The sequence below is a fragment of the Gallinula chloropus genome, assembly GCF_964237585.1.
Source record: "Gallinula chloropus genome assembly, chromosome: 4".
NCBI classification, from domain to species: Eukaryota; Metazoa; Chordata; class Aves; order Gruiformes; family Rallidae; genus Gallinula; species Gallinula chloropus.
The window spans coordinates 19,048,605-19,073,527 of NC_140088.1; the positions used below are offsets into that span (position 1 = coordinate 19,048,605).

At 42.9% G+C, this 24,923-nt stretch overlaps 1 protein-coding gene across 1 annotated transcript in view; it reads right to left on the reverse strand.

The window, feature by feature from the left end:
* LDLRAD3 (low density lipoprotein receptor class A domain containing 3) overlaps window positions 1-15,217 on the reverse strand; it is a gene marked incomplete at both ends in the record, with an annotated part of 99,810 nt that extends 84,593 nt beyond the window's left edge. Inside the window, one exon of the mRNA XM_084264231.1 lies at window positions 15,184-15,217. Within this exon, the coding sequence (XP_084120357.1) occupies window positions 15,184-15,217 (34 nt within the window). The remainder of the gene's footprint in view (window positions 1-15,183) is intronic.
* Between the last annotated feature and the right edge of the window lie 9,706 nt (window positions 15,218-24,923).

Consider the following 24,923-nt stretch of genomic DNA (forward strand, 5'->3'; position numbering starts at 1 on the left):
GGATAGCCGACAGTCAGGAGTGGCTTCCTTCAGCAATGCTTCATCAATAATGTAACTCTTAATAGCCATGTGGTTGCAGGAGAAAAGAACTGTAGACTTGTCTGTTATATTGGAAGCATTTAAGCTGTCTTTGCTTTCTACTTCAGCAACAGGGCTTCTTTCTTGTTGAAGGGTTAGTCCCTTTTAACCAGGAAAAAGGTGTGAAGTTCGATTAATACATACAATTAATTTAGCTTAAATTTTTAATCACTCGTAAAAGGCTGAATGCGATTACTACAGGTCTTTTCCACTTTCCTAGCCTCATATGCAATTAATTCTCACATATTCAAACACAGTATAATCTCTAACATATAAAGATTTATGCACCCACTGCTTTGCTGCAAGCTATGGATATGAATATTTCTGATTCAGGAAATTAGCACAGAAATACTACTACTTTTGACAACGTACACTGATCCATATTCTGTGAAAGAGCTGAAAGTAAGAAAGGAGAAAATTAAGATACAGAAAATATAATGGAATGTTAAAACTTTCCCAGGACTCTACCCCCTGTACTTGGTTAACACAGGCCAGGCTCTAAGTGTCCTACACCATACTCATGCATTTCATACACAAAGCAGACGATGTGGCTCAACCAGCAGCACTTAAATTATCCACGAGCTCTTTGCACTATGGCTGTTTTCTCCAGATTTCCAAAGAAATAAGCTTCAAAGGAATACTTGAATTATCAACTGCATTATGGCTGATGACTGCACAAACTTATCTGAGGTGTTACCACCAGCAAAACATACAAGTTCATTCTGTGTGTAAACTTGAACACCTGAATCTGATACAATATCCCAAACACAGGTGTCCTTGAGCTGGCAATGAAAGTTACACAGTCACTAAGATTGCTGGAACAGCATCTCATCTATAACATGCCATATGCTGACTCCAAAGAGAAGATGGGAGAAACAGACAAGTAGCAGTGGCAGTACGTGTCCTTTCAGCTACCTGGAGGCTGTGCCAAAGAAATGAGCTCTCTGGGGAAAGTTAATTTCTTACTTCTTCTAAAGATCTACTGCCTATGGTACAGAGTAACTTCCAGCAGTCAGGAAGGTCCATCCTTCCCCAAACACTGCTACAAGCAAGGTAACTTTGCAGCTTCATTACTGCCATTACCGAGATGCCCACTAAGAATTTCCCAGTCTACAGAACGTGTACGTAGCACAGGCTTCGGGAACATTTCATGCTGCCGAACCTGCACAAGCATTAAATGGTTCAGGTTCTGTAAGATAAAGACAACGTCCCCAGTGGTAAGAAAGTGATCAGAAGATACTATGATTAAAGTTCTGCTGTGGTTATGTACCTTTGAACCTTCATCCAAAACAAAGCAGATTAAAGATGCTTAAATAGCCTCAGGGGATAAACTGTACAGATAAACCAGGAGTCCTTCCTCACCTCTTATTTCTACATATCTAAAGCTGTGACACTACGCTACTTCCTCATTTGTATTTTAGTTCATAACCTATGCAGAACAGAGACTATCCTATGAAACCACCACCACATTATTTTCCAGCACATTTTAAAAATCCCCTCTCTAGTGTCCAAATTTCTTTTTACTGCCATAAAAGAAATTTGCCATACTCCACCCCGGGAGACTCATTTGCAGTCAGGACACACTGGAATGAGAACCTGCCTAATTCCAGATCCTCACCTCTGATGGTACAATTTAAAGTACATCCACTCAACATAAAGAAAGCAAAATACAACTGCAACTCTCATCCCCTCCAGAACTACATATTCCCACTACAATAGAAAAGCATCAGAAATAGCTCACACATGCTTCAAAGTAGGGATATAAGAGGGACAACTGAATCAGTCTTCTCAGCCAAGCTTATAGACAACAGCATCAGACAAAACCAAAAAACCTTTAAGCACTTTGAACTCTCTACCTGAACAAGACAAATAGAAGTGACACATGATGACCGCGTATCATAGGTGCAGGACTGAGCCCTCCAACTCCAGCCTGTGATTCAGACTTTTTTAGAGATGCTGCTGATTGAAGAAGAAATCCACAACCCCATCTGAGGCTGTTTGCCCTATTCTTTTTATAAGCTTCTACTCCAGTTTTATTGTGGCCACAGGGCAAAACATCCATGAAAGAAGAGTGAAAAGGCATGTAGACAATTCCCACATGACACACGGGCAAAATCAGTGAAATGGAAGTGACAGGAGAAGCATACAAATTCCTAGCATCCTAGTTATCAAATCAATCAGAAATCAACTCTGGCAATTAAGTGATAATGAATAATTGATGACACCCACTTTGGGGAACTGAGCACTTAGCAACATTTATGAAACTAAAGAAAGTGAGGTGGGAAAGTGATATCCCCATTTTAAGTGAGGTATAAAGTGGGCAGCAGCAAACCATTTGCCTTGATGTGATGCACTGCCAAGGATTGTTGTTATATCTAGGACATTATCTTAGTTCTATTTGTACATAACCACACATCACCCCGATTTACGTCCCACTTTATTCATATGGAACATGTTCCCACTTGAGAGAAGCACAGTGTGCAAACGTCAGGAATTTCAGTCACCAGATTTTACTACCTTTTCACACGCAAAAAGAAAAAAAGACCGTGTTCAAAGCAAGGGGCAGCGAAATGGGAGCCAGGAAAAATCCACTTGAAAATGTAATCTGCAACATGTGTTCAGTGGCAGAATTTGCCACTGAGAAAAGAAGGTCTTCAAGCCCTACTATTTCAAGATATTTTACGTCTCTGTATAGCATGTCTTCAAGTCAGCCGACTTTTGTGCCAATGCAAATAAATTCAACTAGAAGCTCAGTAGAAAGCCAAGGTATTCAGTCTTGGATTTAAAACACTCTTGCCAGCCACTCAGCTGTCAATAATACCACACAGGCAGCACATTTCCTATCATTAATGCACAAAAGTAACCTAGGAAAGAGAACACAGTTTACTCTTACTGTACTTCACACCCGAGCTTTACACTAATATCATTATCTGTCTGTCCTATTAAAAACCAAACAGACACGGGAAGACATGAGCATTCATTGCACATTGTATCATCCCTCCTGCCCCTCCCCAGTTCTTCATCAAGCTTACCAGACAGCCCTACATACTGGCAACATGCATTTCAACATAAACTCTGACATCCCTACAACTTTCACCCTCAACAGCAGTTGCCAGAGTTGAGGCAGATACAGATTCCCCTTTACAAAGTGACACCCATATGCCATCCAACTGGTTTTAGACACCATGATGCTGCATTAAACAACACAATAGTGTAATGCTAGTGAGCCAACTCCCAGTCTACTCCCCAACAGGAATGTTGCCAATGTAAGCTTCAGGAGGAGGAAGATTAATGTCAGTACTTACGACATGGTCGAGCCTTGCAGACAGGTTCCCTTTTAGGAAAGGGCTGCTTTCTGGGTGGAATTTGAGAAGACTGGAGACAGGGTTCAGCCCTGCCACAGATGTCTTATATGATCATATTACTCTGCTTTCCTTGGCTTCAGTTTTCCTTATTTGTTAAGGATTACTAATGCTCTCCTATCCCATGGGAATCCTGCAAGGACCCATAATTTATTCTTCTGTCCTGCTGAAGAGACGGGTACCTGAAGATATATACTGATCAGTACTTTTCCAAATACAGAAGCTATTTTTAAGAACCATCATAAAAAATGCCAAGTATTAATATTAAAGCCCACAGGTATATTTTGAATAATTCATTCCTCAGTAGCAAACAGCCAAAATCATAACAAAACATTTTTGCACAGATATGCAGTTCATATTCAGACCAGGGATTCTGATGAAAGTATGGGTAAGTCCACCCTATACAAGTTGAAATGGCAACTTCCCAAACTACTGCCTGTGCAACTACCAGCAAGGCACAGTTCATACAGTGGCTCTCTATGGAGGTAAGCTGTCCTTGGACCTACAAAATTCCAGTTATTTTAGATACAGAAATTAACAGCCCTTTTTCTTATATGCATAGTGTCAATTTCTGTTTTTCTGTTGCATACATACATACCTATCTATCCCTTCTGTTTTGGGATGCTTGTTTAAAAGCCATTATAAACTTGCACATTTCAAGGTATTCTGAATGACTTAGCCCTGGAAATATGCAATGACTAGGTCTTGGTACAGCTGCTGGCACCTAGGGTTTCATTTTGACAGTTGATCTGACTCAAACTGTTGTCCAACCAAAACGTTTGCTACAGCATTTCAGCAACACATTTTTTTCCAAAACAACAGGCCAACACAGTCCTTCCAAACTGAAATAAACAAGACTGGAATATTTACTATATCTATGAAGAGTTAGTTTTCTTAAAGGGGTGTGCAAAAAATCCCCAAACACCCAAGTCATTCCACCTTCAAAGGCCAGACTGGCTAAAGCGAAGAGCGCCCCATTTCCCAAAAGTCACTGCCCCTTCAACATATCCCACAACAGACAGGTTTCCCATCCAAACCAGAGATGACCACAGAATCACTAGATTGGAAAAGACCTTTGAGATCATCGAATCCAACCATACCTGTCCTCCAGTAAACCATATCCCTAAGTACCTCATCTACCTGCCTTTTAAATACATCCAAGGTCTCTGACTCAACTGCCTCCCTGGGCAGCCTGTTCCAATGCCTGATAATATTTTAGAAGTTTAGGTCACATACGTTTAATTTTAACAGAATCTGACAGGCCCTACATAGGTCTGTGATACAGGCCCAAAGGAAGTTACATAAATTGCTTCTTAAATGGGAAAGAGGGTTCACAAAAGTGGGCTGGCTAATTTTGCTACTGTTGATGAGCAAACAAAGGAGGCACCAAAACTGCAGGGGAAAATTAGATAAACTTTGTTTTACAGGCTGAACAGACTTTCCCACAGGACTACTTAACAAGAAGCAGTGACAGTCAGCAGGCCAGCAACCCTGGATTCAACATCAGTTAGGACAAGAATATCCTGCTAGTCATCAAAACTGCTTTTTGTATTTTCAGATTTCATTTGACTCAGCTAATTGGCCATTAAGCTCCAATAAGGTGGACATTTATCTATAGATAACACAAGGAAATTGTAAAGTAAGCAGCCTGAGGCTACCCTGAAGGTTTAACCAAATAGCAGGGCAGAGCTCCATTAAAACAATTCATCCAAAACCCAATATAGTTCCTTGGCAGATTTTCAAGGATCCCATTAGAAATTTTAAGGATAACCAATCTAATTAGACACTGAAGTCTAACCCATGTAGAAGTCATTAATAAGTAGAGAACCTTTAACTTTGAAAGCCTTTCAAAGCTACTACAGGAGACAACACTGAGCATTTCTGCTATAACTGATAACCATAGTTTTGCATAAGAATGGCAAAAGCTTTGGGAGTGCTCGAGTTGTGGAAACTCACCAAGCAGCTAGACCTGAATCTCCTCTGCAGGTGGGAACTGGCTTGCTGCACACCAGGTAATGAATCTGCATTTTGGACAGCAGTGCAAATAGGAAATTGTGCTGTAAAACATTTGTATCTACATTTTATGAAAACTGGAAGGAAGAAGAAAAATGGTTAATTGTGCTCTTCTCCTTAATGTACACATAATTCAAGTATGAAAAAGGTCACAAACTATTCTGAACTCTTTTTTGGAAGAGAAAAGTTGCAATGAAAAAAATGTTTAAAAACGTGATGCTGTCAGCAGTCCTAATAGAAAACAAGAAAGCTGACAACATCGCTCTACCTCAAACTTGCAATTTAGAAGCTCTTCATGGATGATTTTTAGGGTACAACCGGTACTGACAATTGGTATTGTTTATAAATGCTCTCAGGAACTCTACTATCAACATCCTTTTTACTTTACAGGTAATCTATTGATGTTCTAGTCAGATCACTTTGATCTTTGGTCAGAAGTATACACTGGGTTTATTCATTGCACATGGTGGCTCCTTTCTCAAAGAAGCAAAAAAGAATTTGTTCCTGAAATGCACACTGCTTGCAGATTTAAGGTGAAGTCCTCCATCTGAGTGTAAAAGAGTAATAGAGTGTAATACAGTTTACAGACTGAAACATTACAAGGCTTCACTTTTCTCTTAACTTTGCACTAGCTGATATTTAAAACAAGCACATTCACAAGATTGAAAATGCCTAGATGTCACCTTCTAAGAAAGGGCTGGCAAGCAAATTTTTCTTAGAGAATGTAAATCAGAATTCCAACAGAAATGAATTTAATAAAAGAACCTCAATCACATGGTGAAGTGAATGATCTGTGCATTAAAAGTTCACAATGCTGTGGTTTATTTCGGGTTTAGTTTGTTTGCCTTTTACAATTCTACCTGAACTCCATTCAGGCATTTATTTCACTCACAAACAGGTATGTGAAACCCAGCCAGTACTTTATTAAGAGATGTGACTAATATCAGCCACATAGATTTTTTTGCTTCCTCTCCACCTTCTTTCCACCTTTCAAAAATCCTGTCTTAAAAGAAAAGAATAAAAGCCTTTTAAAGTTTGTATAGACAGCAATCACCACAAACACATTGCTGTTGCTTGTTAGCCAATTTTGAATTATGCCTAATTAGTTTAATGACTTAAGTCTTTTAAAACTGATTGAGTAGCAAGTAGTTCTTCCAGACTCCAGGATTTCACAAGTGCAGTTTGCATTCTGCTGGCCCAAGCGCATCTTGATCTCAGTGTCTGCATCATGTCTTTCCAGTTACCCCAACAAGCAAAGCTGTACACTGTTTTACACTAATGTCAAGTCCTCCATACGACATATTTCTTACTGTTGTTCAGATCACGGAAGATTTAATCCCCCAACACAAGATTACCCACCCAAGAACAGCATCAGAACCCCAAATTCTTCTGGTAGACAGCCATTCTCCTCAAGACAAAACACCTGCACTTCAACTTCCAGTTAGACCATGTACTCATTTTAGTAGTGTGCAGTTCCACTCAGCTCTTAAGATTGCACAGTTTTGGTCTTAGTCACAACAGCGACTTGTGCCATTGACTGGCAGGCTGGTTAGCAAGTTAGAGGAGTTCTTTTGCTTTTGAAGTTCATTAACTGCAGTATGTTTCATTTGGAGGTCATACATTCTGACTCTATCAATTTATCTCTTCATGAAGAATTGATGTGTTTTGGCAAGTGAAGCAAAGTAGAGCTACTGGGCGTATTTAACGACACAAGGAACTGCTCTAGCATGCTTTATATCAATCTCTCTAACAGTGTCCACATTCATAAATTATTTAGCCATTTATACATGCACAACTTGCATTGTGTATCAAGTAAATATTAATTGCACTTAATAAATTATCCCTGATGAATTGAGTAATCTGCTCAAGATGCACAAATCACTTGTAAAACTGTACCAAGAACCCAGGGAGACCAACTCTCAAGCAGTCTGCTCTAAAGAAATATGACCATCCAAACTCAGCTACATCAGAAGTTCCACATAGTCAGTTCCAGGCCTTCACACACAGCACAACTAAACAACGGATAGGGACAAGGACAGGTAGAAGGGAGGCAGCAGCCTAATATCATCCTATGCATTAAAGTTTCCTGGATCAGGGATTTTGTATTCATAGAATCACACAACAGTTTGGGTTGGAAGGGACCTCAAAGATCATCTAGTTCCAACCCCCTGCCATGGGCAGGGACACCCTCCACTAGCCCAGGTTGCCCAAATCCTCATCCAACCTGGCCTTGAACACTTCCAAAGAATATAAGATCCAAATCAAGAAGAAAGATGAAGTGTACCACGATGTGTGAAGAATCTTACTGACTTTACTATAACAACAAAATGAACACGATGCAAAAATAGGAATACTTGAGAAAATTTAATCATATCAAGAAAAATCTACTTATCTTACATCCTACCCCTACTAGCAAGAGAGAACAGTTCTTCAAGGCAAAGAGGTATTTTGAACTGTAGAAAGATAGACCAGTTGTTATATGCAGTGTATAGCTTGACTAAAATTAGCGTAGTTCTAATGGCATAAAAGAAAGATGGGAAGAAAGAGTTAGTGTCCAAAAAAACCCTTATAAAACAGGTAAAGAGGGGAGTGAGTACACTGAGGGGAAAAAAAAATAGATCTTGCCCAAAGTCATTGTGCTGATCAGCAATACAACCTGGAGTAGAACCTGCAGCACTAAGAACCTCCACAACGTTGCCCAGCTGACTGGAGACCTTCAGCTCACACAGATAGGCTGGCAACTGCATTTAGTCTGGAGCAGTAACCATCATCTGACTCGTTAACAACTGAAGTGATAAATTTGTGCAAAATATATAAAGCAAGAGAAAGGTCTCCAAGGAATGAAGGCTCTGAACACAAAGTGATACCTAGTAGCCAGAATTCACATCTTAATGTTTAATGGGACCACAACCTACTTGCTACAGTGGCATTACCGCATTTTATCAAAAGCAGAGATAAATCCCCACAGGGAAACGTTACTTAAATTGAACTTCTCATCCAATGCACGCAGCTGCTTCAACAGAGACAGACATAGACTACCTACTATGATGTAATTGGTTTCTATCTAAAATCTTCTACAAAAGAACACCAAAACTAGGAATCGCTCCCATCATGTTCCCCGGGACCCATGTGGAATATATCTGTAAGTGGATGAAAGGTAACAAACATTCCAGACACCCATAGCGAGGTGTGGCGCTTGGGAATTTTCCTTTCATTTAAAAGGATACCAACTAAATGAAAAACAAAACCCACCCCCAGACCCTAGTCCGAAATACATCACTAAAAAAACAAAACCAACCAACCCATAACCCAAAAACCCCCAGTATTTTTTGCCCTACTGAAATAAACTATTTCCTAACACAACAGCACACTTCAACCATATCCAACTTACAGACTTGCCAACCTTTGATAAACTCAGCCTCACAGGTTCACTGAGAGATACTAAACCCATTTAAAAACAAACTTCCCAGCTCAGAGGATACAATATCAGGATCTCCCTAGACCTGCTATGAGTCCACCAGCCCCTGGTCCTAAATCAACCCACACAGAGGGTATACACAGACCTCGTTCTTATGGTACGGAGATCATTTTAGCAGAGTTCTACCTTCCACTCATTAACTCAGCTCCCTGCTCACCCCAACGTCACGCACTGGGCATATCAACTTACAAAACTGTTTAACTCACACAAAAGGCAACTTTGCTTGACATGTTTTGTGTGCATGTTCACAGTTGCTCAGGCCATGGCAGGAAGAAGGCTTAAGGATCACAGGGGAGAAAGTTCTCATTAGCCACCCTGCTGCAAACTGCTTCCATTTCGATTTCGTGCATCTGGGCCCTTTTGTTTATCCACCCACGATTCTCCGTCCTTCAGCACATTTCTCACACTAACAGGAGCTACCTATTATTTCTCTTGAGCTTTCAAATAGGATGTATTTCAATAAGCTGGGGCTAAATCAGGTACCTGATTCCACAAGCTCCTTTGCAACCAAAATGTGGGCATCTGTGCAAGGAACCAAAACCAAGAATGAGCAGACACACCAACAGCTCCATTTAGAGATCTTCTTAACATTTCCCACATGCAAATTAAAACACAAACACACCAAAACCAATTATAGCATCTTCTCCCTTAAAAGGGCTTTTCTGCCTTGATACCCAATACTGCATACACTGTATGTTTGGCCTAAACTGTCAGAGTTTTTTATGCAGCCTCTTGTGTTAATACAACACCAAACCAAAAACACAACACTCAAATGCATGATCAAGTTACTGCAATTTAACTAGTTTCTGCATGTCAAATAAGCAAGTATCTGGATACATACTCAGTCCACAGCAAATGTAAAGCTCCACTGATCATGTAAGTTAGAAGTTTCATTATCAGAGATACTAATTTAGTTAAATGCTTTCTGCAGGGCTGCTTGCCAAGTTTAGGGTTTTTTTCCTTAAGCTATTTAAGTTTTCATCTTTGTTGTGTTGGGTTTGGGTTTTTTTAAACACATATGAAACAAAAATTCTTCAGCAGCCAGTAAATTTTTGATAAACTGATTATACTAATGGCTCACTATGCAATTACGTCCAGCCATGATCTACTTATGTTTGAGGCAAAGAGCAGATTGTCAATTCAATGTTTCACTTCAGAGATATCTTAAAATACATCATTAGAACTGGTTGCACTTGAAATGTTCCATTTTGCATCTTAGCATATCCTGTTAGGAGATCTTGCCAAAGCAGAAGAGTTTTGCTTTAATACTTGAAATAAGAAAAACACCCAAACCCAAGAATTAACTCCCGAGATGCAAAATCTTTCTCCCTCCTCATCTACAAAACCTACCTGCTGATAATGAAACCTTTTTCAAGTTCAAACTTGAAAATGCCACTCTAAGTACTCAGCGCAGTGCCATCTACCAAAGGACATACACATGCTCAGTCTGCAGCAGGTACGACAACTGTACAGAGACAGCCTACAAGGCATCCTTATAAGGCATCCTATCAATTCGTAAAATTAATCATTAGCTTCCACAACAAAACAGATACCGGAATGGAGAACACTGCTGCCATCACAGCAGATCTTACACTACAGATTTTTCAGCCTTGCTCCATTACTGCATTTTTGCTTACACAGACAGGAAGAGCAACCACAGGGCAGGACGTAACACAGAAACTATTCTGGTAAGATTTACCAGTTTGGAAAAAAAAAAAAAACCAAAACAACAAACACTGTGTGTCCCCAGGTGATAAATTAATTTTGCATCAGGCCTTCCTGTAGTACTGTCCTGAAACAGAGATGCTTGAACCTCAGCTCATTTCATCATTGCCACCTAACAATGCATCATCTCTTTGTTACAGTCTGCCAGATTTACAGCAAAGAGATCCATTTTATGCCTCACCTGGTAGATAGATAATCAGCATCCAAATGGAAGTAGGATGCAAGTTACTGTTGTCACAACAAACATACTGTAGTGTCACCAGGATATTTTTTCATTCATAGAAGTATGGAGCTTGCTACTCTTCCAGTGTATCAGGCACTGCAGACTGACTGTAAGCTTAGCAAGTTTTATTTCACATTTGTACCAAATGGTGCAGTTTTACCCCCTGTTTTATAGTTAACAACCTCCCCTTCCTATCACAACATGTGACTGCAACATCACAAGCAAGCTTTCACCCTCATGGTCCTTGGCAACTGCAGGCTACTGTTGTGGCACAGTTACCTATCCCAAGTGAGATGGGATGGCTGGAAGCTCCTGGGCCCTGCAACTCTCCACACTTGAGGACAAACAGGAACCTATAGAAATCTAGCCAAAGGCACACACTTTTCACTTCAAAATCCCTGACATTCACACAATACCCACAAAATCATCATCTGCTTACATCAGTTCCCGCATCAAAAAGGTACTTGCAAGAGTCAAGTGTGACAACAGCCACACAAATCAAACATCCAACAACCAGAAACTAAGAGAACCTATTTGTGTGTGCTGGCTACTGCAACAAATCACATACATTCTTCCCAGCATGGATGCAGAGCTTTGTACTAGGTTTAGTACTCCTCAGCCACTCTCATCACAACTGTCAGACTTACACAATAAGCACTGGCTATTTGCTGAAGATGTATCACCTATTTCTCCTATTACTTTGCCAGGTTGGAAGTTTCTCGGCTTGCCAAAACTACTACAAGAATCCTTGTCCATCTCTAACATACTGAGGCCACAGCTGCTTGTGTATCGAGACAGACAAACACTGGTTATGAGGCATCAGACCCAGTGTAAGAGTTTTAAAGAGGACTGCATCAAAAATAGCAAACAGGTATACTGTATACACAAGACAGACATGAGTTCCAACTAGAGAGCAGTCATCTTGCTTTCACTACTTACACAGCAGTGGAGCAGGACAGTATTTAGCAGTGCTCTTCTCATGCAACACACAGAGCTTTTCAGCAAAGAAATTTGACTAAAAGCAACACCTTTGAACATCAGTACAAAGTTCTACATGGAAGTAGCAGTTGCATGTGGAAGTTTTCAGCTAGCTATTACACAACATAGGTTAACGTAGTAACATTATTCTTTAAGCAGCTCCTACCCCTGCTTGAGTTGGGGATGTTCTGGTTTTTTCCAAGCTTTTAAGATGTAACTGCAAACTGTGATGAAAGCACACATGTAGCTCCGTATGTTTATGCTGTCTGTAGAACCAGGTTCCAATTCCAACAGTCTCAGACCAAAAGACTAGAGGGAACAAGATACAAAAGCCTCTCTTCCCTTAACACAAAGCAGGTCAAGTGTTATTTTAAGAGCTGTAATATCTGCGTTATATATTTGGTTTATGTATCAGAAAGGTCCTTACACTGAACTGTGACATCTTGGGGGCACCCTCAGGAATTCCAGCTGTGCACTGCATTCTGACTCTCCAGAGAGCTGACCAGCATTTTTAAGAACTACTTTATGGCTAAAACAGCAAGGTTTCGTAGCTGTCAGAAAAAGTAATCTTCCTTTTCCACTCACTTTGTAATCATACTTTTTAAAAGCATTTCATTTAGCTAAATATTTGTGACTCCTGCCATCACCTCTCTCAATGGACAATATACAGGTTGAAGAAAAAAAATTATGTAAATCTATGTTCAAAATGTATTTGCTAGAGTTAGGTTTCTTTGAATAAAACAATGTTTCGTCCTAAAGATACACCACAGCAGGAGTCAGGATTACAGATTTCATTTTTCTTTTATGTGCTGTTTACATTTTATTGGTTTATTCGGCTGTAACATACATGCAATCCTCTGAAGCAATCCTTTCCTAAACTCACCATAACTCTGTGTAGCTCAGTTTCTATTACTTAAGTAATCCAAACTGTGAAAGAAGATAAATACAGATGCTTGTTTTCTAACCAACAAACCTTCGACATTAGCTTAACCCGATAATGTTGTTACATTCTAAGTTGGTAACTGGAATCCTTGCAGTACCTAACCCACATCCTGGAACTCCTGGGCTGACGCTGAGCCAAAGTAAAGTGCTGGGAACTGGGTCAGACCATGGCACACGCAGGGCAGCAGGAGGGGATCAGAGCTGAGCACGACCTGCTTATACTGGCGAGAGCACAGAGAGATGAAAGAGGCTGGGTGTGCATGTGTGTGCATGTGCCTGAGAGCTTGATGAGACTTGAAAAGCGGCAAGGGCTGGAAAAGCAAAGCAAGGGAATCGCGGGGGCTCCCGGGCGGAGAACGGGGCTTAAAGCTTCAGATCAATAGCCTCTTTCTGATCAATTACCAGTTGTGATTCCAAAAAGAAATTAAACCAGACTAGCATACATTCACACTGTGTATCAAAACAAGACAAAACCTTTCCCATGCAGATAAGGCCTTTCAGGATCAAAAGCACTATTTGATCCAACTATAATATTAAGAATAAAGATGCAAATAAAAGATCAAACTTTGCCTTGCAAATTTTCACTGACTTAATCCAAGCCAACAGCTTCTGTGCACTAACAGAATGACTGTTTAGACAGAGATACTATACAATGTTTATATTCTCTTAACTGAAATTGATCCCCAGGGTTTCAAGGTTTCCCATCAGTACCCAAAAAAAGATTGAATAGTTACCAAAACTAAAATTCAAAACAGAGTGAAGGCCAGGCAGAGACAAACTAGATCTCCCTATGGGAAGCTTGCAGGGGTGCCAAAACATCTAGAGGAAGCAACATTTAAAAAGCAAATCTCCGAAGACCACATGCTTTATTCTTCAAAAGAAAAACATGACATGTTAAAAAAAAATATTCAGAAAGCACTTTGAATCTGTCCCAAAGTAATCCAGAGCCTCTGGTTAAATAACTGAAGGGTAACTGTTGTGCAAGAACAGCAGTTTGCAGTTGAAAAGCTGAAGTATCAACTTCCATAGGAGAAACAGCACTTCTTGGCCACTATCCCCAGGCCAAGGTGGAGCAGGAATACAGGGTGTGGATGACTGGGAAATCTTCGTACATAAAGATCAGTATCTTGTAGGATGGAACCCTCTGTGTTAATCTAAGGGTGATATTACAAGCAAATATATTCATCATATACCCTTCTATGAATAATTAGGTGAATTTTTGGCATCATTATTGCAGCGAAATGGAAATTAATAAGGAAAAAGGCAACACAATCTAAACAAACCTGAGCTTTGCCTGAAGCTTTCCAAAAAAGGGAACTGCTGGAATAGTTTTGCAAAGACACCCAAACCTACACAAGACTTACGAATGTTGCAGCAGAAGTTTGCAGTTATGTAACTTCAACCGTGCAAGTCCTATTGCACTTCTCCCCCTTCCTACCCATCTACCCCAAACTCAAACCACGCTTTTATCACGGAAGATGTGAAACTCAGAAGTTCTTCGTGACAACAAATACTCTTAATAATAATAATAATAACGAACTGAATTTTATACTCTGAGCTTTACACCCTGTGTGTCATCACTTCATCGCCAAGGAGCGCTTGAGGAACAGACACAGCAGCACGCAGCCAGGCTACTTACATCGTCTGGAAAAGCGCCCGCTCAGATCATGTTGCAGAAATAATTCACACCTGCAGCAAAGCTGCACAAAACATCATCAGCTCGCGGGCTCCGGCAGACATATGCCGACCGCGGGGGTACAAAGTTTTTAGAAAGGCGGCTCTGACCGAGAAGCAGAAAATCCCTTCCCACACTGCAAGTGACGCCAGGCAGGACCCCGAGCGCTCCACCTGGGCGCACGGCCCCGGCGCTGAACGGCCACAGCTGCCTGCCCATGGGCGGGGGGAATGCTGCACCCGCGACAGCCGCCTCCACCCCGGGGAGGCTTCGGAAGGGAGAAGAGAGCCCCTTCGTCCCGGCGGCGGCTTCGACGCCCGGGTCGGCATAGGGGCGCCTGACCCGGAACCATCCCGGCCCCGCTAACTCCTCCGAGCGCCTCGCCCCATCCGACCCCACACAGCCCCCGGCGGGGAAGCCGGGAGCACCCCGCACACGCCCGAGGGGAGGGAGGGAAGGGACGAAGACGCGCGCACGCCCCCGCCGCGGGCATCCCCGCCCGGCACGGCCCACCCAGCGAGCCGTGGGGCAGGCCGAGGGAGGGGAAAAGACCCGAGAGGAGGGGGGGGACCGGCGGCGCCCCCGGCCCAGCCCGCAACGAGCCGCCGAGAGGAGGCGGGAGGAGGCCCTGGCGCCCTCCTCCACCGAGCCGAGCACGCCCCCTCGCTCCCGGGCAGCGCGCCGGGACGCCGCCGCCGCCCGCACTCACCCGCCGAGCCCAGCAGCAGCCACAGCAGCCACATGGCCCCGCCGCCGACCACTCCGCAAACTTCGGGGCTGCTCCGCCAGACCGGCCCCGACGGAGCCTGCGGCCGGGGGCGGTGGGGCGGAGGGAAGGCGGGACGAGGACCCGAGGGCGGTGCCCGCTGCCGCCCCGCCCCGCCGGACGGTCGTGACCACCCGCTGCCGCCGCCCGGCCCGCTGGCAGCTTACCGCACCCCCGCCCGGGCGGGGCCTGGGCCCGGAGCGCCGCTGAGGGACCGGAGCGGGGCCACGCCCCTAGCCCAGGAACCGGGCGGGAAGTCTTGCGGGAAGTTTTGCTGGGGGCTGCAGGCCTACGGACATCGCTGCCCGCCATCGCTCCGGGGAAAGCCCAGCCGGGCCTCCTCCCCCTCGGTGAGCGGGGCGTTGCCGGCAGCCCGCCCCGCAGGGTCATGCCGCTCGGGAGAGCGGGCAGCGCGGCTCGGCCTGGCGCCGAGTATGACAGCCCTGGAGGTCGGCACGGTGACCCGGCCTCTTGCTCCACGGTGAGCCTGGCTCTGCTTCAGGATAGCCGATGTCAGTGGGACGCTGTTGCTGGTGACCGCCTGCGAGGTGCCTCTATCGCATCGCAGCAGCGCACCTGGCCACTGAGATCCAACTCATCTTTCTCAAATCTGCTGCCCATCCGACACCTGCAGGCGGTTTTGAGGCCCGTGGCGGGTTGTGGTGGCATTAGTGTGTCACACAAGGAGGCCTGCACTTGCTTTGCAGCAGAAGGCAGGAGCCCTTCAGTCAAGCGTTTGGGTCAGAGCCCCTTCTGCAGTAATGAAGGGGTACTTGGCCCTCAGAAAGCCTCCCTTTCCTCCTCTCATCTTTGTTCCCTAACTGCAAGACATGAGACGTTTTCATCAATCAGAGCTAGCCTGTGGGATTTAATATCCCCATAAAGCTCTGAAACCCGGCATTTAGAAAACATAAATTACATTTTCAGTCTAGAGACCCAATCCTGATCCTACTTGACTTTAGTGGGAGGAGGAATAGGCCTTGTTTTAAGGAACATTATCTTTCAGTATACAATGACCAGAAGTGAAGAAACCCACATTAGCATGTAAGCCATTCTGCTTTTATGGGAAAATTGCTGCCTGTTCATTAAAAGGTACCTTTTGGTTGTAAAGTATTCCCGTGTGTGTGTGTCAAGTACATAAGTAGATCTGCATGTGTATAGAATAAAGTTTAACTGTCTAAAAAGCTTGCAGCATGTTCTTAATAGCTGAAGAGGAAAGCTTAGTGCAGAAGGTATTTTAGCTAAGAATTAAATCCAGTTTATAACAGTAAAAAGCTGCCAAATGATTTCTAAAACTGCTCAGCTAATCTGCACAAAATACCGTTTCAGGCAGAATTCTTACAATTCGTGTTTAATATAGTCAGAGAAGCTTGAGGAGACTTACTGATAAGGATTCCACATTATTTGGGGTAATGATTTAATTTTTTATTTAAAGTAAGACTTTTTTTTTAACATGTAGATAGCTTCTGTTATTTCTTTAATGGCATTTTAAGCCCTGATAGCAAATTCCCATACGGAATTCAGCTTGGGAACTAGTTTCCAGAATGGGGGTTGAAATGGAGGAGTGGCTTCTGACCCCTGAGGGCTGTGGCAATTTCCTCTGCCTGCCAGAAGGCTGCCCTTCCTGCCTGGGCCCCCAGTGTGATGACACAGCGTGTCCCATGTCACTACTCAGCGGGCTCCAACCAACTCCCCCCAACTACATGCAGAAATAGGGGTTATGAGGTAGAGAAAGGTGGATGGGTGCCTCCTTGGCAGTAATCAAAAAGCAAGATCTTCTGGTTTGCCAAGAAATTAAGTGGGAAACTCTCAGGATGTAAAAGCATTTTACTCACTTCAGCTTCGTAGACATCACAGAATAAAGTGTCCAGTGTGATTCTTCATTACCTTGATTAAAAGTGCATCCCCTGTAAACACAAAAATGCAGCAAGAACAAAGTCAGAGAAACATCAGTAACCTCATCAGGGAAAATGAAGCACACAACAGTGACTGCTCCCAGGCACAACACTGAATCATAGAGTCACAGAACGATAGGGGTTGGAAGGGATCTCTGGAGGTCATTCAAAAAAAATGCAACCTTTCCATCTTACATATTTACAAATGCACATATAAATTAGGCAGTGCTATAGTTGCAGTTCTCCAGACACAAAGCCAAACAGAATCCTTGTTGACAAGCTCCTCACCCCACGCCACTTACCCACTCAGGTCACAGGTTTATTATACTTCACTTCCTCACAGACGTGCAGAATGGTCAGGGTTGGAAGGGATCTCTGGAGATCAGCTAGTCCAACCTCTCTGCCAGAGCAGGATGACATAAAGCACGTTGCACAGGACAGCATCCAGGTGGGTTTTGAATGTCTCCAGCAAAAGAGACTCCATGACCTCTCTGGGAAGCTGTTCCAGGGTTCTGTCACCCTCAGAGTAAACAAATTTTTCCTCGTGATGGAACTTCCTGTGTCACAGTTTGTGCCTGTTGCCCCTTGTCCTGTCCCTGGGCACCACTGAGAATTCTGAGTCTGGCCCCTTCCTCTAGATACCCACCCTTTAGATGTTTATAAGTGTTGTTCAGATTCCCTCTCAGTCTTCTCTTCTCCAGGCTAAACAGACCCATGTCTCTCAGCCTTTCCTCATACGAGAGATGGTCCTGTCCCCTCATCATCTTTGTAGCTCTCTGCTGGACTTGCTCCAGTAGTTCTCTGTTTTTCTTGAACTGGGGAGCCCAGAATTGGTCACAGCACTCCAGCTATGGCCACACCAAGGCAAAGTAGAGGTGGAGGATGACTTCCCTTGACCTGCTGGCCATGCTCTTCTTAATGCACCCCAGGATACCATTGGTCTTCTTGGCCATGAGGGCACATCAGAGAAAACTGATTGGACTTTGTTACCTGGTATGAAACTTGGCAAGATAAGTCAACCAAGAAGCAGTCTCCCAGATGCCTTGCACTAAAGTTCATTATTGCCTCTGGCATAAGACACATTGAGGGATGCTCTGGGAACAGTTTTTGGATATGTGCCAGACACAACTATGCAATGTTTAGGGCAAGGTCCAAAGGAGAGGAAAGAGAAGGTTTGAGGTGGATCAAGGAGGAAAAAAAAACATGAGAAAATATAGGGAAAAGGGGATGAAAGAGGCTGCCCAAGTTTATCTGAGCCCTGTGTTTTATTCAATATTCTGGTTAATCCTTTGTCTTAAGTGCAGATGCACTGTTGGGTTTATGTGAATACTAACAAACTTCAAACTAGATTTGCCAGCAAACAAAAGATCTAAGTATCTGTAACTGTGTGTGACCACAAACCTTAGGCCAACAATATACACTCTGATTCACTTTACCCTCCTATGAACTACCTTTGCACCACCAGGATGGATTTCTGGTTTTGTACCTGGAAGGATGATGAGATCACAGCTCTGTTGCAGGCTTTGTGTGGCCTTGAGCAAGTCACTCTTGCTCAAAACCCCTGTTTGCCTCTTGATTAAATAATAGGCCATCCACACCACAAAGATACTGCAAGAACGAATCAGTAATTTCAGGTTGCTCAGAATGTGGTTAGATTCTGAATGGCTACTGATAATGCAGGCCACAAGCTGATGATCAGAACAAACAAGGAATATACACACAAAAATATTATTTTCATGCTTCTGTTAGGTTCATAGTAAATTATGGTGGAGTAATGAAGAGCTGTGCTTGGCCTCATCTTGGCAGGATGCATGGCTAAGGGCTAGAATGGGAAATTATCTTCAGAGCCATGCTTGTCAGAGAAGGTTTATTTATATTAGCACAATTGCTACTAGCCAAAGTTTCTGACACTTCTTTCACTGCTCTGAAAGATGGGAGATTTTGCTGATGGATTTTAATTTCCAGATGCAGCTTCACCTTCTGCCCTATCCTGAAATGAAATCATCAGTCCTCTAATTTATAAACATCCCAAGCCCCGGACATCAAACAGCATTTAATAAAACTGCATGATGGCAGTGTCCACATGGCTTGTGTGCAGTTGCACTCTTCCAGAGGTTGCAAGTGACTTCAAGGAAGCTGAAGTAGGAAGAGATGTAATGGAAGCACTAAGGAGGCTGGAAGTGTCCCGCAGGAGTACTGTCTTTTGCGGGTCCCAAATTAGGCATAAGACACAAACAGTCTCTGTCTCCATCTACATCTTGGCTGTATTCTTTCCTGCTTAGAAATGTATTTGTGGTAAATCACTGAATAAACTGGAGATGTTCTTTCAGAAATCTGTATGTCAAAGTTTTGGTGTCTGATGATAGCAGAATAGATCTGAGGACATCTGGCTTTGGCATAAAGTTCTCTCTCCAAGTTACTATGTTGCCAAGGGGCAGGCATTTACTCTTTGTAGTGCAAACCTGCCACCAGGATTGTAGGATTTAACCCCTTTCTGGTTTCGTATTCTTTTGAGATGCCCAAATAAAAGATAACCAATAGCATAAGGGATTTCCTACAGAGAGCAAAATTTGTACTCCAGATGTTTATTGAAACTAGTATTTGCCAATTACTAACCTATAGTGTCCTTTTTAGGTTATTGTACATGATGGGAGTTCTTCAACTGATATTGGCAGACCTGACAGTTCTTACTCTGAGGGGCAAAGGATTATTCGTAAATACCTTGCAGAAGATCTGCATATCCAGGAGAACCTGACCTCTCTAGGAGGTACCAATGCTCAGCATGCTGCAAGATGAAGCTCAGATTTTTCATTTCTCATTTCTAATCAGCTCAGTATACACGTCATATTTAATTTCACAATGATTCTTATAAGCTAGGAGTTGACTTTTTAGGGAGTTCACCCTGGTTTGAGGCAAAAGAGCAAAATGCAATAAAGTCTCTAGATGCAATCTAAATTTTTTGCTTCAGTCAGGAATACTAGTCTGAGAGAAATGAATTCTAGTCATTTTTATGTGTCATGCCCAGTGATAGGATTGATGATGATGAAAAGTCAGGACTGTGTTAATTAAGGATAAAAATCTGTAATAATATATTGCAATATTTTGTATATGACTGAACTGCCACTTAGCAAGCCAGGAAGTTTGGACCTGTGCTTAGCCACAGCCTTTTGATGGATTCAAAATATTAATAATCCTAGTTTTAATATATTGCAGCAAACTGTTAAATATAGATCCAAATACATTTACAAATTTGTCATCATCATTAACATCTATCAAGTTAAACAGGTATATTAGCATATCAGTCTATATCCATTTATCCATTAGAATTCATCTCCATTATGGCTTTGCGTTGCTTTGATCTTTAGCCTTGCCTCAAGCTTGAAGCTCTCCTGAATGTCACAACATTATTCTCTTTAGAAAACACAGTCAGAGATCAGTTTTCAAAGGAGGAGTCATAATAGGCATTCAGATTCCCTCACATCAGCCATAACAACTTAACATGTAAAGGGTTATTGACTGTATGCGTTCATGTGGTCCTCATCACTATGCCAGTTGAAAACATAAGGATCAAATCAAAAGTAAGGAACAGTTCTCAGACATGTCCAATTACATTGGCAGCCTTCTAATTAAAAAAAAAAAGGCAAATGGAACTATGATTGAGCTGAAAGAGTGAGACAAACCTCCCCCATACGCTGCATACCATGGGCTCCAGAGCCTGCAGCAACAGGGGGTACTGGGGCAAAGAAATGTACCTTTCCTTGAGCTCCAGAAATGCCAGACTTGGATTCAGGTACCCCCTCAGCTCCCCTGGCCTTCCTCAGTGTCCCCAGGTGCTCACCCTTCCCACCTGCCCGAGGAACACAAATGTTTAGTACTAGGACTGGTCTCTGCAGATTCATGCTACACTAACACCCCCTCAGTTTTCTGTGCAAAAAGAGTTTTAATGAGCATCCAGAAAAGGTGTGTTATAACAGACCCAGTCCAGGATGTTCTGCTAGTACTTATTATGCTAGCTTAAGTGTTAAAACCTCTCCCTCCTCTCCTGCCAGGCTGTGGGCTCAGCATGTCAGAAAATGTGCAGAAACTCTTTGCTCTACAATAGCCACTGGCTTTTCTGTCTTAGTGCTATGGACAGGCAAGGCCCTGAAGCTCTGTCCCATTCATTTTCGTTTTCTTCTTCCCACAGTCTATAAAGAGCTCCCTGCTGCGCAGCTCCCGTTTGGCCTGAGCTGCAGCTGTAACAGCATTCTCTGTTTGGGACTCAGAAACCACAAAAGGAAATGGCTGGCAAGGTCAATTTGTCCATAACCTGTGCAGTGTGGGACCATTCTCTATCACACAGGAAGTCTTTATGTCCCCTGCCTAGGTCCCTCTTTCTGACCCACAGTGAAGAAGAGCTGCCACACTGTGCTCCAGGAGGCTGCCCCAGAGCCTGGGAGCATGTATAGTCCCTCATCCACTCTCTCTGGCTTATCACTGCTTGCCTTCCCTCATCTAACTCCTATCTAACCATTGTTGTGATTTTGGGACTGTGGGTGGGGAGGCGGGGGGTAAAAATCCTTCTCTTTTTTTTTTTTGTACCACAGGCATAATCTTTAGCTTCACTATTTCTGTCCTGCTCTCCTCTTCCTTAGCACAGATTGCAGTAGCAGTGGTACATGATTGCTCTACCGTTAGCACAACAGGATGCACTTGATTTTGGGCTCTCCCTTACTGCAAAAGCAATGGCAGGAGGCTGTAATGCCATGGAGGTAGCAGCATGTCACCCTCAGAGTAAACAAGTTTTCCCTCATGATGGAACTTCCTGTGTCAGAGTTTGTGCCTGTTGCCCCTTGTCCTGTCCCTGGGCACCACTGAGAATTCGGAGTCTGGCCCCTTCCTCTAGATACCCACCCTTTAGATGTTTATAAGTGTTGTTCAGATTCCCTCTCAGTCTTCTCTTCTCCAGGCTAAACAGACCCATGTCTCTCAGCCTTTCCTCATACGAGAGATGGTCCTGTCGCCTCATCATCTTTGTAGCTCTCTGCTGGACTCGCTCCAGTAGTTCTCTGTTTTTCTTGAACTGTGGAGCCCAGAATTGGTCACAGCACTCCAGCTATGGCCACACCAAGGCAAAGTAGAGGTGGAGGATGACTTCTCTTGACCTGCTGGCCGTGCTCTTCTTAATGCACCCCAGGATACCATTGGTCTTCTTGGCCATGAGGGCACACTGCTGGCTTATGGAGAGCTTGATGTCCACCAGGATGCTGAGGTCCTAACCTGTACTGCTGCCTGGGCTTATGCCTCCCCAGGTGCAGGACCCTACACTCACCCTTATTGAACTTCATCTGGTTCATCTTTGCCCAATTCTCTAGGCTGTCAAGTTTTCGCTGAATGGCAGTGCAGCCTTCTGGTGTATCAGCCAGGCCTCCCAGGCTTGTATCATCAGCAAATTTGCTGAGGGCACGGTCTGTCCCCTCATCCAGGTCAATGATGAATATGTTGTACTTGTGTTTTCTGGAGGGGAGCCTTAAAAATCCATTGCATTTGCAGGGTTGTTTTTTTCTAATTCAAGAAGTAATTTTGTTTCTTTAATGTGAGTTTTATTGATAACCTAACATGTCAATATTTTCATCCAATGATTTCAAACTAAGCAATCATAGACAGCATGTAGAACAGCAAGATGATTATGTTGTCTCCAGGTCTTCCAATCACCTCCTGGACAATTAGTATATCGATACTTTCCATTAATGTAATGGGCAGTATGTCCAATTTTCAGTCTGCTTCCAGAATCTAAAGTAGATAAAGCAAGCAGAGAGGATTATTTGGCAGCAAAGTAGACAATCAATTAATGCCCATATCAATACATATTCTCTAGCAGGACCACAGCAGTTTAGCTCCAGCTGTCCCCTATAGAGGGTGTAACAAATAAATAACAAAAGTCAAATTGATAAATCTTGATGATGAAAATTCACTGTAATTTTCAGGAAAATGCTATAAAACTACACTATGCGTGTAAATCCCCAGCCAAAGTAAAATGTGACACCATGTATGGTGTCTATGCCACCCAAAGGCCTGAGAGTTTAACTCATGCCTCTGGTTTAACACCCATTTTAAAAGTAGAGTGCCTCTCTTTTGCTTCAGGTCATGAAAAAGCACATCATGAAAGCCTCCTTTTATGTGCCTATGTGGGATTTTTAAATATATATGTGTTTACAAAATATTTGCTGCTATCTCACACTGATGCCTTTGTATACCTAGTAGAGGAAATGTAACAAGAAGCAGGCAAGTGTTAAAAACACAAGGTGAGAGGGAATGGAGCAGCTGTGATCCTAAAACATTAATAAGAAAATAAGACCTAAGTTAAAACTGAAGTTTATGAATGACAGATCTTACATCAATTCTTTTGGAATTGAACCCTGAGGTCCTTAATCAGACACCTCTGAAAATGGTCTTGAATAGAAAATAATTTTGTGATTGGGTAAGAGATGCAGAAAGGAACCCATCTTATCTATTCTAAGCCCTCCCAAAATGCAAAGCAACAAGATGTCAAGAGAAGATAGTGTATATGGTGTTTGCAGTTCCTAACTGGGAACCTGGCTGGTATTTGAAAAACTGAAAATTAAGTAATTTTGTGTTTGCTAAGAAGGGTAAACTGTATATTTGCTTGCATTAAAATGTTTGTTTAAAATGTTGTATTTTTAAAATGTAATCTGGAATTTGGAGTTTGTCCAAAATTCAGTCTTTTCAATGGCTAATGTTCCTCAAGCTGTTCAAGGATAAAGTCCTCCTAGAAAGCACTTGTAAAATGTCTACTTCAGGATGAGCTAACACACCCCACCCCTATTTCTCTCCATCAGATATGAAAGAAGTCCACAGTGTCTGGCTCCAGTGTAAACCACTGCATTGGAAATGTCTGGAGCTAAGGAGACATGAATCCCCCTCACAGTGTGACAGCTTATACATTTACAGGCATGAGACTGGTTGTGCCTTGAGTGAAGCACATCCTCTTTACAGACCCAGAACCAGTACCCTGTGAGCTACAGCCCCCCTGGGGCAAGAGCAGGTGCTCTAACTGAGGCTCACATCACTTCTCCTTCCCCTGAAGTACAACCATTAGCAGTGAGTGTAGCAAGAAGTTTGCACACTGGGAAGCACAGGAGGCTCACTAGAAATTTATGACCCACCCAGGAACTTGTCCAGGTTTCTCTAGTTCTCAGAAATGTGAAGAACTCACTGGTTATTGCAAGGACCCCTCAATGACATATTATTTAGGTGAATGGGTAAAAGGCAAAACTTCAGTATTTGCAACATTGAAAACTTCAGTATTTGCAACATTGTTAGTATGGTGGCTCTGGCAGCCCTGATTTAAGGAAAGCACATCTCCCACTTCCTTGGCACGATTTCTGAACACTCTGAGACTTTCTAACTGAGAAATGTACTGGTTAAACTATGTTTGATATATAAGGTCACAGCACAGGCTTGTATGGCCAGAGGTCTGATGCAGAGACCAGAAATACTGCCTCTATTTCCTATTGCCTAAGAGAGGGAGAGGAGCAACAGCTAAATGAGTCTGGCCCACCAGCTCAATTGTCTCAGCTGGGCTCCACACAGTATGGACATAGATGTAATATGACAGTAGATAAGGACTATGCTTCACTTATCTTTTTTTGTATTTGCAGTTTGATTGTGATTGATGTAGGGAGTTGGAAGGGAGTAAGACCCCAAGTCATAACACAGAGTTGTTCTTATTTTACACAGGAGAGCAATGGCATATTGAAACACTCACTTTGATGGTTTCCCTGGTCT